At 39.1% G+C, this 16,511-nt stretch overlaps 1 protein-coding gene across 5 annotated transcripts in view; it reads left to right on the forward strand.

Moving 5' to 3' along the window:
• Positions 1-16,511, forward strand: part of pdlim5b (PDZ and LIM domain 5b) — a 75,273-nt gene that overhangs the window by 14,680 nt on the left and 44,082 nt on the right. For all 5 annotated transcript variants that reach the window (XM_083793959.1, XM_083793955.1, XM_083793957.1 and 2 more), the window contains one exon: positions 14,765-14,916. In XM_083793959.1, the coding sequence (XP_083650085.1) occupies positions 14,765-14,916 (152 nt within the window). The remainder of the gene's footprint in view (positions 1-14,764; positions 14,917-16,511) is intronic.

Below are 16,511 nucleotides of genomic sequence, written 5' to 3' on the forward strand. Positions count from 1 at the left end.
CTTTCTCTTGGCTTTCTCTAAAGGATTATTTATTTCTTATTTACTTAGTTGCGCGCCGACATCGCACACTGTACAGTAAGTAGCAGAACTACAAGCTTGCACCATGTTGTAGCTGAGTATTTGAATTGATCAAATTAGCATACACGTTCTGAAGCATCTCCCGTAAACACTAATGGCGTTGGATATTTAAAAACAAAGGTTAAAGCCCCAATCTGTGATTTCTTCAAAGTGGCTGTATGTACAGTAGAACAGAGCAGGAACTGTTGGTTTAGAACGATAATACCAAAACGTAATTTTACGTACTGTATTGTGCAAATTCGAATTGTTTCGGAGAGCGTGTGGGGGGCTCCTTGAGCTGTTTCACAAATCACAGATTGGAACTTTGCCTAACAAAACTTTATTATTTCTGTACATGTCTGTGTCCATTGCCTTTATCAACGGAATGAAAACAATGTAGCGCAAAATCATTTAGAATTAGAGGGTTCATTAGAAACAGTGACATGTTCAAAGGCAGTTTGACTGTTTAGTTGTTTGACTTACAAGCATTTAATTAGCTTGAAATAACTGTGGTTAACTTTGTATTAAAATAAGAGCTACATGGATGACATCTCTACAGGCCAACCCGGAAGTTGCCATCGCCATGGATTCCCACCGCATATTTCAGATGGAATTTTTCCATTGGGGTTTTGGATAAATTAAGAAAATAAACTATATATAAAACAGGCTTTTATACACGTTTTGTTCAAGAAGATAATCTCCACAGATCAACACACTTAAAATGTCTTTTGAATCACACAATTAATACAAGTTAAAACAAATGAACTAATAAATATACACTGTAGCAATAATATTTAGTAGTGAAATGTATCTTGTGCAACAAACAAACCATGGCCTGAAACTATCTTCCCCTTCTTGAACATGACAAATGCCCTTATGAAGAGTTACAGTACTACTACACAACATAGACTGAAGTGAAGTAGCTACAAGTGGTTAATTGGGTTATGGGGTTTGCGTTTTGGCATTTGTGCGCCTTTTCAATGGGTTGAGAGGAGACGTTGTAGCCTGTCTGTGATTTCTGTGTGTGACATAGTCTGGGCTTGGTAATTGTACAAAACAGTACAAAGAATACGAGGCGAGCCATAAATCATATGGAATGGGATGTGCTCAAACTGTGCGAAAGCCTGCTATTCAAGTTTCATTCGGAGTGAATACTTATAGCAGCCATCCCAATGCAAATATTCGGATTGGATAAAAATCACACCCGTGTGATGTGAAGGGTGATATAAAACAAACGGTGCAAACACAAACATTAAACTCCATTAACAATAAAGAGACAATGACGTAATGAGGCACATTATGACGTAAATTTTCCCTTCATTGTCAATGGCATTTACAAAACAAACATTGAACTAAAGACAAACATTGAACCTGTGAATAGGAGGGGCCAGTGCCCCTCAAAAAATATAAATTCCGTTCAGTGGAATGCATGCAAGTCTTTGATGTCATCTAAGACGTAGGCCTATGACTCCATATTTGGGCACGGTTTCAGCAAGATCCAACTACTACCACTATCTTACATTGAAGTTACATATTTCAGTAAAATATACACAAGATTTTAAAAGAAATGCATGGAGGTACTTCCTTGGCCTACTGACAGTGTGCACAAAAGAGTTGGCACTGAGACACCGGGGATTTGCGAGATTTCAGATTAGCCCTGGACAGACAAATAAACATAATGTTTCCCCTTGCCTTAAGCCTGGCAATGACATTGAATATTCATAGTTGGCTGAATATATAGATATGAGCACAATAATTTCTTATCATTTTGAAGTGATAGTGTAAAACAAGAAATGTGCATCTTACAGTACACATCAAACGTGTAAGATGTCATGCTATATGTTTACAGTCCAGGTCTCCATCAGTATGCATGCCCCTGAATATACAGCTGCTATAGTGAAGAGTGAGCCTGTTGTGTCCCTTAGGAAGGAAACATTAGTGCCTGATTTCCTTCCCTGTCCCGGTTCCTCTCACAGCGAACCTGTGCTGCTTCAGTAGAAACTGCCGCAGATATCTCTATTTTATTTCCCCATAAAACAGAAACAACCGGAATAAATAAATAAAGTCTGCCAAGAATTGTGACTTCCCCTGTTAAGTAAATCTTTAGAACACAGCATTGCTCCTACTGTATACACACCCTACTATACTATACCCTATATCCATATGTTCATTTTATATAGTTAAATGAACACTCTGGATTTTTGCTGTGTACAGTATGACATGTACAGTATGTGCATCTCACTCACGCCACCGTTTCCTTCTCTTATTCTTGGACACTTGTTGTTTGTTTTGAGTGACATGTGATACTTGAACTGAACCTTACAGAAGTTATTTTTAGCTCGGTCTGTTTGCATATTCGGCACTGACTATGTGCCGCCCCGATACCTCACTGGAATATTTCATGCTTCATGCTAAGATTTATTTGACTCAAGTAGCCAAATTTAGTCATCTGATAAGCGCAGAAGTTATGTTCATGTTGCACGATCGCTTATAGACCATTTATATATACATTATGTCAGCAGATGGCTGCCTCTGTATAGCATGCAAGTACATGTACAGTATGGTTAAATGTGCTTTATAGTTCATGTATAATATTCGATTATGTTCACAGCTAAATCCTGAGTGTTAAATTAAGTTAAGTGCAAAAATGTATTTTGCTGGACTGTCCCAAAGAGTGTTTTGGGATCTACATACCATAGGGGAAAACTAATGTGACTGAAACTCAAGATTTGTCATCTTGATTGTATAATTGCTGAGAAGTAGCTTTTTGAGCGGTGCACACTGCTCCAATGACTGGCCGCGTGTGTCCGTGTGTCCGTATGTCCGTATTTGGGGTATGAACAGCTGCAATACCGCTGGGTGACCTAAAGTGGCACTATTGAGTGCCACTTTCAAATCATTGTGTGATTTGTTATGTGACTGTGGCCAGATGAATTAAATAAACAAAACACAGCACAGCACAGCACAAAAGCTTTGTCTGTCTGTCGCTTGAGCTCCTTTTGACATATTGGCAGGAGGTGGCCTCCATATGAAAGCATTTACTTTTATTTTTGGTCATACAGTATACAGGGTTGGAGTGTCATACTCATTATGTGAAGTACTTTTATTTTTGGTCATACAGTATAGTGTCATACTCATTATGTGAAGTGCGTCTGTCCGTATTTGTAAGATTGATTTGTGGTGAATGTACTTTATGTCTGGTATATAAATTACATTTTAAGTTCATTTAGCAAAACTATTTTGGGGCTATTTAAAGTAAAAGGTCATGTTGGATAATGCACAACTTTGATGCCCAATTTAACATGGGGTTGGGAATGGAATATTAAGGGTTCATTAGGAGGATTTAGTTTCAGGAGACCTAATGCTCGTCAGTGTGGAGATTGAAAAGTAGTCTGGCTCTTTGATCTAACCATAAACATCTACTGACCAGTCATTCTTCTTCATAGGCACGCACACACTTCCCTTGGATCTGTAACCCAGAGCCATTGTTGAATTCTCAGCTGACAATATTAATTTGAAGCCATAATATTTTGGCTCATGTTGCTGAAGGACACACCTTTATTAGAACATGAAGAAGACCAATTTTGTCCATACTGGATTATTCACAAAACAACTTCTATAACAAAACAACTTCTATATGCTAAAACGAGCCTGACGAGAATAACCCAGTCTTCACCTCTGGTCACATCTAACATAGAGTCGTAACTTATGCCAGAGTCTAGGTCCAGAGAAAATAAATAGAAGCAGTGAAAAACTCCCCATAGCTTTTCAGGAAACCATTGAGACAGATAGCTTATGGTCTGTGCTATGGAGAGGCCAAACGTAATGACTTCCAAAACTGAGAAATTTTATTAGCTATGTTTCTGTATTTGTTATCTGTTCTTGTGCTAAGCTCCCTGGTGGGTTTCTACATGGACATTTAAAGTAAATTTTGGCGTAATGGCACTGGAACTGCTGGAGTTCATCCAATATTCCACAGCATCTTGTGTTTAATTTATACTTCGTTGTGTGCCGAAATTTGCCGATCTACGAGCTCACTGCGATTCGCCCTGCGACCCGTTGTGAGCTTGTTAATATATCCCACTGAGACTTGCTTATTCGGCATTCATTTCATAACTTTTATGTCCTTCCTGGGATTTAAACCAAGTTCCTACATGCACGCCCTGAAATTTCTACACTGCTGCTGAGCTCTAAGGAAAAAACAATGGGCAGATGATGACAATGGGCAGATGAGTGGATTTAGACTTTCATGCAATATCACTTATTTACCAGTAGTGGTCTATACCCAACCACAGGATATATATTTCTCAATAGAAGAGCCGTTAGACCAACTACAACCACCGCAGTTGTGTTGGTTATATTGTATTCGTCAGCTTTAATGTGCTCTGTTGTGCTTCTCATTTCAATATTATGAAATAAGCTATGTTCCCTTGATGTGATCAACATGTAACACTGATCTATATTGGTCAGCATGCATCTTTGATCTTATCATCAAGTTCTGTTACTCTATTTACAAACGTAACCTAGTTACCTTAATATAATTTTTACCAAAAGTATAGCTTTGAGAAGGCTAGTAAATCTAATGAAAAAGTTGATTGAAGGCAGATGTTATTTGCAGTAAGGCCATGATGTTCACAGGCCAGAATATGGATCCAAAGCCAGATCAACACTACGTCTCTGTGGCTCTTGATGGATGTCAGATGGGGAAGAATATGGAAAAGTCGATCACAGTTTAAAGTTCCAGCTAACCTGATGAGTCTAAACTGTGGCTCTGTGGGGAGGTTAATGGGCATAATGCTTAATTAAGTACTTGAATTAAATCCACGAACGTGTCATGATGTTGCGTGTTGTGTGCTGTCATTTTCGGCATGTGGCACCATCATACAACAAAGTATAAATCAGGTGTGGTGTAACAGTCAAATTGACATCCCCACTGGTGATGTTGGTGAAACAGTTTATTAGATGTCTACATTGTAGTAGATATCACTGGGCACATTGGAGAGTATGTGGTTCTCAAGGTGATCATAGCATAGTGTTCAGGTCGCATATGGGTTTCATAGAAGACTGTTATGCAGACTGTTATGCATTTGATTCCAGTATGATCTGCGTGGTGTCTGTCTGCATTATATTGAGGACAGCTGCTTCCAATAACCATGATACCATGGCACAAGTTTAAAAAAATATATATATCCATTACAATATATACATCACTCACCTTTATTTTATTTTTTTATAGTATTGTTTAATAGGGCAGAAAAAAATGCTTGTTTGTTCAGAAGATTATTAGACAAGAAAGTATAAAATACTGTACAAACTATCATTATGCACAATATACATTTGAGTTCATACAGTATAGGCCTACTGTATATAGTATAGTCTATGAGAGAGAGAGAGAGAGAGAGAGAGAGAGGTTACTGTATACTGTGGATGCCGATAACAATTATGTGAATGGCTTATTCTCTGTCACACACAGCTGTCAGGCGGTGTGTGGCATTTAATTCAATTTCATGTGATGACTCAATGTTCTTGAATCTCTTGACAAAAGGGCTTGTAACAGTGAAAAATAGTTATTGATGTAACACCAAAAAGCCTGCTGGAGCTTTCAATAAGCCATGAATGATGGACCAGCATTGACAGCCTGAGCACAGCTATGGTTAAGAGCTCCAGCACTGCTTGCCAGCTCAGTTTGTTTCTGAACGGACTAGAGTGCATTCAGTATTCAGTCCGGTAGTGGGTCCTGTTTTAGGAATGTCTTGTTTTGTTTGCGTTGTCATGGTGACTTCCATCAGAGTGCCAGCGTGATTCTGCCCAGCATATCTCGCTGTCTTTCTTTCAGCTGCCTGATTGCTGCAGCGAGAAGGCTGGAGTCAGACCAAGACAACCAGGAATCTGCCCGTTCACAAGCCTTCAATTGGGATTGTTGGCTCAGGGAAAAGAGCACTTAGCTATTGTATACTCCCACTGCCACCATACTTTACTCTTGCACTGCTGTTCAGTGTTCACTTACTGTATCTTACCATCTGTTGAAGTACTGCAAACTGCTGCAGGTGTGCAAACGTAAAAGAAAGGACAAACCACTGTCCAACCACTTCACTGATCTCAACACACTGTCCTTTTACTTCATGGGCCATTTTCCTGCTTGCACTGTACTAGCACAGCAGGTTGCTTTAACGTTGCAGTGACTTTCAGAATGTTGAATGATTTTAATAGATTGTCTGCTGTTTCAATGCCTTGCTTTAGAGCAGTGATTCTCAAAGTTTTTGAGGGGCGCTAGGCCCACCTATGCCCAGCTTTCCAGGTTTGTGTAAACACAAACATTGACAGAAAAGTGAGGACGCAAATTGTGATTAGCCAGAATGAGATGATGTATGATGATAAGAGTAGTGATGCTACGAATATTCGGCCGCAGAAAATATTTGGCAGAAAATGGCCAAAAATGCATTTCTGGCCTATTCGGTTTCGGCCCGACTAGGCAGAAAATATATCACCGAATAGTGTATGCAATGAATGCATTCAAAAGAGCTGAATAAATGTTTTATGGACCCATAATAGTGATTATTTTTTAAGTTAAGTTTTGCCATAACCATTTATTTTGCCATAAATCAAGAAATGGTAGTAAAAAATATTAATCATATTCGGATATTCGGTATTCGGTTTTCGGCCAACTGTTTCCTATATTCGGTATTCGGTTTCGGCCAAGAATTTCCCTTTCGGTGCATCCCTAGATAAGAGCGCCCCTCACTTCACATGGGTGAGATTTAAAATTTGACTGACTTCCAGTTTGATAAATTATTTATCTTGTGTTAAACAAATTATGGAACACTCATTTTCCATTTGTACGCTCTCATACTTAAAAACCTGTAATGATCCATTTTAGTTTCTAACTATCAATCACTTAGCTGGGGGACCCCCTGGAACCCCCTCAAGGACCCATGGGGGTCCCCAAATCCCACAATCAGAACCAGTGCTTTAAAGCCTTGCTCATTCATCACCTTCTGGGCAGGAGACATGTGGGGGATGTGTGGCCCCTTCCGTTTTTTAACTTTTTTTCTAGACGTCTTGTGAAACAGGAACCTGACTCTCTCAAAAGTGAGAGTCCACATTTGGAAGTTATTACAGCAGTTAGGTTTAGGTGAAGCCAGACACCTTGAACCGTGGATCTTTAAACCCCATGTCTGTCATGATTTTCACCTTGGTACTAACAGCAGGGTAGTTTATTGGAGACCATAACCACACGTTAGAAAGTTACCTTCACACAATGGTGAGCGAAATCTAGTGAGAGTGAGTTGATCTCTTTGGAAAGCATGACTGTGTTTGTGATGACATAATGTCAGGGAGGTAGGCCTCGGTCAGGCCTTTCCATATAAGGCCCTCTCTGTCTGCACAACTCTAGCCCATACAGACGTCACATACATCTCCCAAGCCCTTCAGCCTCACCACAAGTCGCTTCCTGTGACATGAATTCTCAAATGTGAAACAGCCACAAACACATTGCCTCGCTCAGTAATTTAGAAATTCTTTAAGGAACGGCTACTATGAGTAATTCAAGGGAAAGCGGGCAGTATGATAAATATGTTCTATTCCTTTGTGATTGTAGTCTTTATGGATTTTTCTGTGTTCCAATAGAAGATTTATGTATTAATGTTTTCTTATTGATTCACACCTGGTAAGACAAAAATTACTGTGCATGTTTGTGTTATTATAAGAAAAAAATATAACTAAAGATATTACCGGTATGTAAAATTCAGACGGTCAATCAGTCATCGTGGGAGTTGCGTGGAAGTGACGTCTGTAGCTAGATCAAAGTTTTGATGAAAATAATATTCATCTGCTTAGTGTTGGCATTTAAATAATTTTTGTGTTCCAGTTCACGTTACGAGCAAAGAATGTTTCTGGAAAGACACGGCGAAGCATAAATTTGATTGAAACAACTATCTTAATCTAAAACTGCTGTTTTATCTCAAAGGAACTGCTGTCTGGGATTTAATCTCTTTCAATTGGCTTGTTAAAGATAATTTGATTTGTCAGCTAACATCGTATTCAGTTTTTAGAATGAGCTTCATTTGTGTTATAAGGTGTCCTAACCATTACTGTAGATTATTTGATTACTGGAACTAAATTATATATTATACCTGAGAGATGGGAGACATATTGAGGTTGAGGGAACCCCTGAGGGAACCCCTGACCTCAATATTGACTACAACTTTGTCCACAAAGTTGTAGTCAATATTGAGGTCAGACGTAGATTGAGGCGTTAATCAACCTAATTGATTTAATCGTTTATAAAAAATAAATCCATATTCAATACTTAAATATAATAATCGATTAATAGTCAATCCCTATTTTTGGCATGTAGGTGAAAAGTTGCAACAACAAAAATCTATAATAGAGAAGACAGCCAATCTGCACGCATCATTCACAACATGTGGGCTTTTTACACAACACTGTCGTGCAATGAAGTATAAGTTTATGTGTTTTTTTAATATAAACATATTACAAAAAACATGCTGCTCTATTATTCAATTAATTGAAAAAGTAATTGATAGAACAATCGCAAAGAACATAATCGATAGTTGTCGCCCTAATGTCTCGAAATGAATCGAAATATAGATACTTTTTTGCAACTTGTCTCAAAGTCGCAGGTAGTGCACTGTATCTGCCCTAGTGCGCTTTGTGCTTGGCATGGAGGCGAAGCCGTTATGATGTGATGTTCTACAGCTACATTTCGTAAAGCAGCTACTCATTACCAATAACTAGCCTGCAGTCAGAGCAGCACCACAGTAACCAGAACATATTATGTGGTTGGAGCCCCTTTTCACCAAAACGGCTAAAGGAAAGCATTCCATTTATTTGGGAGACTGCCATTTTGTCATCTGCCAAACAAATGTAATAAGAAACCCTCTGGTTACTTCTTATGAAACAAAGGCTGGTTGTCCTTGGAGCTATTTTGAGAAAATGTTTGGATAATTTTAATTACATTTGTTTATTTTTTATATTTTTATTTATATTTCTTTGACAAGAAAGACAAATTTTGTGTCAGGGCTAGTGTGTAATTCTATTTCTGAAAGGTTCAGGCCCTGCAGTTCATAACAAATTTATAAATAATTTCCGTAGAACTTGCTCCTTCATCCCAGTCACGCACTATATTGCACGCACTGTATTTTTGTTGTCATTGATGTTTTATGTGTGGCTGTAGCTGGGGTGAAAGCCCAAGACACATTTCCCTTGTGGACAATAAAGTTTACCTTGACCTTGAACTGCAGGCTGAATCCTTGTTCCGTGCCTATCTGGTCTCTGTCAAAGTGGCATGTAGATGTATACTATTTGTAGAGTAGGCGTGATAGGGATTCATACTGTCACATCTATTTGTTTTGTTCCCCCTTGCAGAGAAAGACAGACAGTGAGCTTTTTGTATGACGGTGCAGCACTCCTCAGAACTGAGTGTTCTGTACACTAAAGCATTAAACAGACTGCTAACCACAGTGTATTATCCCTAGAGCATCTTATGGGTAACTTAGCTTCTCTGCCTGTCTTGGAATGATAAGTGTTTGCGGTTTTACCAAATATAGAATATTGTGGTAAGTGGTACTCTCTTCTTCTCCCCCTTTTCGAAGGAACTTGGATCTATCTCTCTCTCTCTCTCTCTCTCTCTCTCTCTCTCTCTCTCACACACACACACACACACACACACACACACACACACTTCTATTAGAATTGACCACTTAAGCCGTATATTCGTCATTGTACAAAAATAGCCGTGAGCTGGTGGATTGCTATTTTTGCTATTTAAAAAAAATTGGAGGGGAAATTACATTGTGTGAGTTTGGAATAATGTAGGATTTGTTTTCTACTCAGCATAAGCTGAATGTATTTATAGTAATCCCAGAGGGGAAATTACTTTTCTACATTTGACCTAGCAGTGGACTGCTCAGAGTGAGCACATGGGGGAGCAGCTAGGGGTTAAGCATCTTGCTCAGGGACACTTCGACATAATGACTGGTGCAACTGGTGTTCGAACCCGGGACCTTTCAAATCCCTGATGGCCGCTCTACCTACTGAGCCACTGGCGCCGAGTTTGGGAAGTGAAGACTTGAGACTCAACTTGGATTTGTTATTAATTTACTTAAACAGTCAGAAACACATGTGTGGACACAACAAATAATAAATAATGTTTTACATTGTGAAATATATAATTATTTTTATATTTTTATGTTATTTATTTTGAAAATACATATAGTATGCAGATATAAATACATATATTGTATTTGGTGTATGCTGAGAAAAACAGAGCATTCTAACCTCTTCCAACAATATTCAACTACAATGACTCTGACATTGACCTTCAATGTGATGTGGCAAGAGAGCACTTGATTTGTGTGCTATGTGGGAAAGGCAACCCAGCTAGGAGTCTCTAGAGAGTAGTCATGATGGCTGTAATGGTTTCTGCATTGCCACATGACACAAAGCAACAGTCTCTGGAGCCATCCAAGTAACTGCATTAGTACTGAAACTAATGTCAGTGTCATTGACAGTCAGTAACTTGCAAGATTGTGCAAGTCTATGAGATCTACTGTATAGTATGTACTCCTTTCTATTATGGGTGGCTTGTTGCGCAGCATTTCCTATGTGCTTGATTTAGTCTAATTGGTCCCCATATTGTTGGTATGCATGCATTAACCTCAGCTATGCGTTCGATACTTCCTGCTAGCATTCTGATTCACTTGATAACAACACCAAATAAGGAGAACTCCAAGAAACTGTCAGAGTGGACCCTCCAGTCATTGTCCTCTGTGCCTGAGTGTTGGCTCCGGCCTCTGCAGAGACATTCAGTCTCCTTCTTGTCTGCCCTTTTCCCCTATCCCTTTCTCTCCCTCCCTCTATCACTTCCTCCCTTTTCCCCCTCTCCCCCATGTCCTCCTTTCTACCCCCCCCCCCTCTCTCTCTCTCATTATAATGTACACAATGGCAGTCTTTGCTTCCATTCATCCAATACATGCTCTTGACTCTTATTGAAATTGTGGGGGAGTCTTGTGCTTCCTGACACGTACTACACACACACACACACACACACACACACACACACACACACACACACACACACACACACACACACACACACACACACACACACACACACACACACACACACACACACACACACACACACACACACACACAATGACCTTCCTGGACTGGAGCAATTTATTTTTTAAGCGACGAGAAGACAAAGCATCCTGTGCGTCTCTACGTACCGTCATGCTCTTCAGCTCCAATCCTTATGTTTCCTCTCTCTCGATTCGAACAACGCTGTGAATGGAAGTGAATGGGGCATTGCCAGGCATGACGCTGGTCATCTGAATAACGACTCACCGCACTGAGTCACGGTCCCTGTGAGCACACTGGAGAGTGGAGACATAACAACAACTGTTACTCTCTGACATAAACAAAAATGCTTGCCGTAGCTGTTGAGTGACGCACAGAAATTCTTTGCAATTCAATTGGTTCAGGTTAAGAAGCAGCGTGTAATTATTGTCAAACTAGTGTGATATTTGTTGTTACACTTGAAACACTTTCCTTTGTCCTTGTAATTTAGAAAGATAGCAGATAAATCCTCCCCTGTCCCACATAGAAATGCTTCATTACACCATTTCTGCAAACGTTTTTCTCAATGCTATCTACATTATGCGCCGTAGGTATTTCCAATGTACCTATTCAGCTTATTATCATTTAGGCTTCAGTATAATGGTGTTCAGTTCATGGCCACAAAACATAGTGTTCTGATTGATTGATTGATTGAACGTTTTATTCACAGTATGTAGAATGGGTACATTTCAAACGAAAGCACGAGTCAATACAAAAACTGCTACAAGAATGAAACCAGACTGGTTTACATCAGGGTCTTCCATTTTCAATTAATCAGAAACACATCTGACTGAATCGAGCCTGAACGATACCAGATATTTTTGGTCCAATGGTGATCCCGATTTTGGAGAGTCCTGGTGTGGCTCTAGTTGGGAAATTAGGAATATTATTTTAAATCCCGTACAATTAACAATAATCAGTGGTTACTACAAGATGCTGCATGGTGCTAGCCACTCCTGCACATTGCACAAGTGTTGAGTGTGTAAGGGAGTGCTGAGTGATTGATGAGGTACATAGCCTTGTGTAAACACTAGCAGTGTGCCACACCTGGTTGACAGTCATTGTGTCGTCATACTTTTATCTGGTTTCTTCCCCTTGTGGTATGGCCAAGGTGTAGTATAAGAACAGATGTAAACACATCCACACACACTGGAACACGCTCTTACAAACACGTAGCCTGGCTTTGGCCAGAGCGATAACGTGGATTCTCTCACGCTTCCTTGGGGAGGAGGCACGTTATGTATCTGGTCAAAGCCAGACTAGCAAACATGTAGCAGCTCTGCCTGGAAGACAAGTATTTTGGTTGAATTCTAGTTTGCACTGCTCATATTTTGTCATCCCATGATTTTGTCATCATGGATTATTTAATCAGCACCTGGCCTAAAATAGACAATCCATAATAGATTAATTTTCAGACATTATTAGGCTCTAAACTGTCTATAGTTAAATTAAGTTGCTTATTCTACAGCTCTATGCTTACAGCGGATAAATCATGTAATTTCAGTTTGACTCAATCTAGCTCTCAAATATTACTACTACTGCTTGTTAAAACATGGATGAACAATTTCAAGTGTAGTTGTAGAACTTTGGCTTATGATCTATATTGCATCAGTTTCCACTTCCCTAATTCCTAGTCTATACTCCATTTATGGTTATAATGTACTGTAAATGTAATATAATATAGGAAATTAAAACTTTGATTAGACAGATACCCTAGATGTACTGTACCTGTCTCTCAGCATGCCTTACTTCCATGCCAGATGAGAGGACCAGCTTCAAGTTTATTACTCTGCGTGAGATAAGATCACATCCTTCCTCCAAAGCAACAAGCCCCTTCAAGCTTTTCTCTGCCAAAGCTCCCCCTGATGACCTGATAAAACAAACAATATGTCCGACACTTTTAGCACATGCTAGGGTTGTCACGATACCAGAAATGTAACCACTTTGTCCCTATCCTCAAAATAGCCAACGTGAGAGGGGTCGACTGGTGCAAGTACAACGTTGGTTGTGTGCATTGCATTGTGAGCTTGTAAATCTGCTATTTCACAACATTTTCTATCTATTGACATGCCCAAAATATTGATGCCAGTTTTGAAGTGGTTAAGCCATGCATACTCTATGTACTGTAGATTGGATGGTAGAATTCTTATGAATGAAATGAAAATCGATTAGTATAATTCAATAACGATTAATCGATTAATAATCCAATAATGCATCGCAGGTAGGCCTGCATAGCCCTATCCTGTTTGGATGACAATATAAAAACCGATATTAATTTTATTAAGAGTCGATTTACAAAAGGTGTACCCCTGGAGGAAAATAGGGGAAGGTCAGCTAATTTTACTTTGAGTCCAATGGATGGTCATACAAATTTGAATTATATATAGGCCTATATATAATAAAATAGTCAATCAATGAGACAATGCCAGTCGTTAACAAGCCATCAACACACTGAGTGTTTTATCACTTGGGGAAGGTCATTGATTTTTTTCCCCCAGACAGATGGAGGGTTAAGGCATTTTGATCCGATTAATCGCCCGATTAATTATTTAAAAAATAATCCCTACTATTTAATTAATGGAATGGATTGACACACAAAGTTCAAAGAAAGAGACACATTGTACACTAGATCAGCTATATGTAAGTAACAGCCACAGGATGAGGACCTGTTTACATCTGTGTAGTGCAGCCTTCGGTTGAAAATCTGATTGTAGGCCTAGCCAACATATGTTTTTTTAATAGCTTTTGTACTTTCAATTCTATACCAAAAATATTGACAACCCTAGCACAACCCTAGCACATACTGTTTATTTTTCTTTGTAAGTTCCAGAGTTTTAGTAGAGTTCCAAATCAACAAGTGACCAACACAAATACACACCATAATAGAGGGCTACCGCAGGAATGTTAGCAAGGTATTTGCTGTTGATAAGTGGTGTTGTGAAGAGAAGAAAATACCTTTCTTATATAACTATGGTTGCATAAGACATAAAAAACAAGCTATTACGGGAAATAAATCATTGCTGGTTACCTTTTTTTATTCACTGTGTGACAACTGCTTATGTTATTATTCGGTATTATTCAGACTATAGTCTTTTGTTCTGCTTTGAGTAATAATAAAGTCACTGACAAACACAAATGGGACAAAACTGAACATTCATAGCATTTCTTGAATACATTTAGCTTGAGATATTTGTATCAACAGCAAAAGTGAAACGTGATCCGAGTTTCTTTCCAAGTCTTTGATAAGATCCTAGGCCGGGACTGTAAATCTCAGATCCCACAGAATCTGATGGAGATAGTGTAACTTACTAACTACAGTAAGAATTAAGATTGAACAGAATGTGCTTCTTTGTCACCCCAAGCATACACATTTCTCTTTTGTTTTACCACGAATAGTAAAAATACCGGATACATTTTTGAACATTTGGGGAAATATTTTATTTCTATTTTAATATTTGGCCTATAACTGGGCAAATATTAAACTAATTAATATTATTATCTGACCATGCAGAATAGGGATGCTAGGTTGAAAGTGGTTTAATTTGTGTGTGTAATGTCTTTGCAGCTTACGGATGGAGGCAAGGCAGCTATGGCACAAGTCAACGTTGGAGACATTGTTCTGTCTATTGATGGCATCACCACGGACAGTATGAACCACCTAGAGGCCCAGAATAAGATCAAAGGCTGCACAGATGAGCTCACCCTCACTCTGCAAAGGTAACAATAACACATGCCTTTACAATAGACAGACTGTTGACTCTAAATTCAAATGAAAAGAGGCAGCTGTTTTTCATTTGTTTTGCCAATGGGTTCCCAGATTGACAGTAGGCAAGCACACTCACTACACTACAGTATGCTGCATTTCCCTAGGGATCAATAAAGGTCTGTCTGCCTGTCTGTCTGTCCATACATAAAAATCCTCACTTGCCTATTAAACACAGCTACAACAAGCAGCGTTCTCGGGTTGTTGTCAGCAAGTTGCATTTTATCTCATTAAGTGATTTTTACCTCACTTTGAATTCACATGTTCAAAGTCTAAAACCTAAAAAGAAAGCATAAAAGACGTATTTCCAGCCCCACGTCTTGGTGGTAGTGCGTATGCAGTACGTTATTGTTGATCCATACCGGCCAAGTTATATATTATTCAACAGAAACTGCGTATTCGGTGGTTGCTATTAAATAGAAGTTACAGTGAGTACACTATTTTAAAAAGAGCACATCACTTTCCAAATTTGGTTTATCAGTATAAAGTTCATTTGGAACCGATGAACTCCAATTATAAGAAAAGTATTGGTTTTACGTTACTGCCAAACTATGTCATCGTGTCCCTGTGGCATTGTGAGTTCTGAAGGAATGTTATTATACTGGGTGGATTCTTGAAACTTGTTTTGTCTAGCACAGTGTTTAGCCATTTGTTTATATTTTCATCTGCTCTATAATTGCACACTGTGGCTGTCTGTGGACCTGACATGTGATACCACACTGGGTCCATTATATTTCTTGTTTCATATTTGATGAAGAAATAGAGTTATTGTCATTTTGTTTGGTTGATCAATCTAATCAATCAATTAGACAAAATATTAAATAATTTATCATTTAAGTGGTTAATTGATTTCTTGATATATCAAAATAATATATACATTTATATTTTGAAAAACGGCTCTTCTTAATTAATTGAGTAATCAAACGTAATCAATGGAATAGTTGCTAAGAAGATAATTGATAGTTCTGATCCTAGCTCAAACACGTGTCATTTATTGTAGTGTGTCAGATCCTGTTTCTAGGTGGCAAAATACAACCACCCCAATTTTATGTAAGTTACAGTATATTGTATTGACATATTTTACCATGAGTTTTCTTCGTCGCGTGGCTGGCATCTCCCTTAGAGATAGGGTGAGAAGTTCAGTCACGCGAGAGAGACTCGGAGTAGAGTCGCTGCTTCTTTGCCTGGAAAAGAGCCAGCTTAGGTGGTTCGGGCATCTGGTTAGGATGCCTCTCGGGCGTCTCCCTAGGGAGGTCCTTGAGGCACGTCCCACTGGGAGGAGACCCCGGCGCAGTTGGAGGAATCACTTCGACTCACTGGCTTTGGAACGCCTCGGGATCCCCCAGGAGGAAGTTACTGATGTTGCTCTGGAGAGGGAAGTCTGGAGCTATCTGGTGGAGCTTCTTCGGTTGATGATGGATAGATGGATGGATGGATGGATTAATATTGTACCATACAGATTGGACAAAATTACATTTGAGTTACAAAAGTTACACATCAGCCATGATGGACCTCACCACAGAGCTGAATCTTTGGAAACCATCAGGTC

This window comes from Protomyctophum parallelum (genome assembly GCF_964188405.1).
Source record: "Protomyctophum parallelum genome assembly, chromosome: 21".
Taxonomy (NCBI): Eukaryota; Metazoa; Chordata; class Actinopteri; order Myctophiformes; family Myctophidae; genus Protomyctophum; species Protomyctophum parallelum.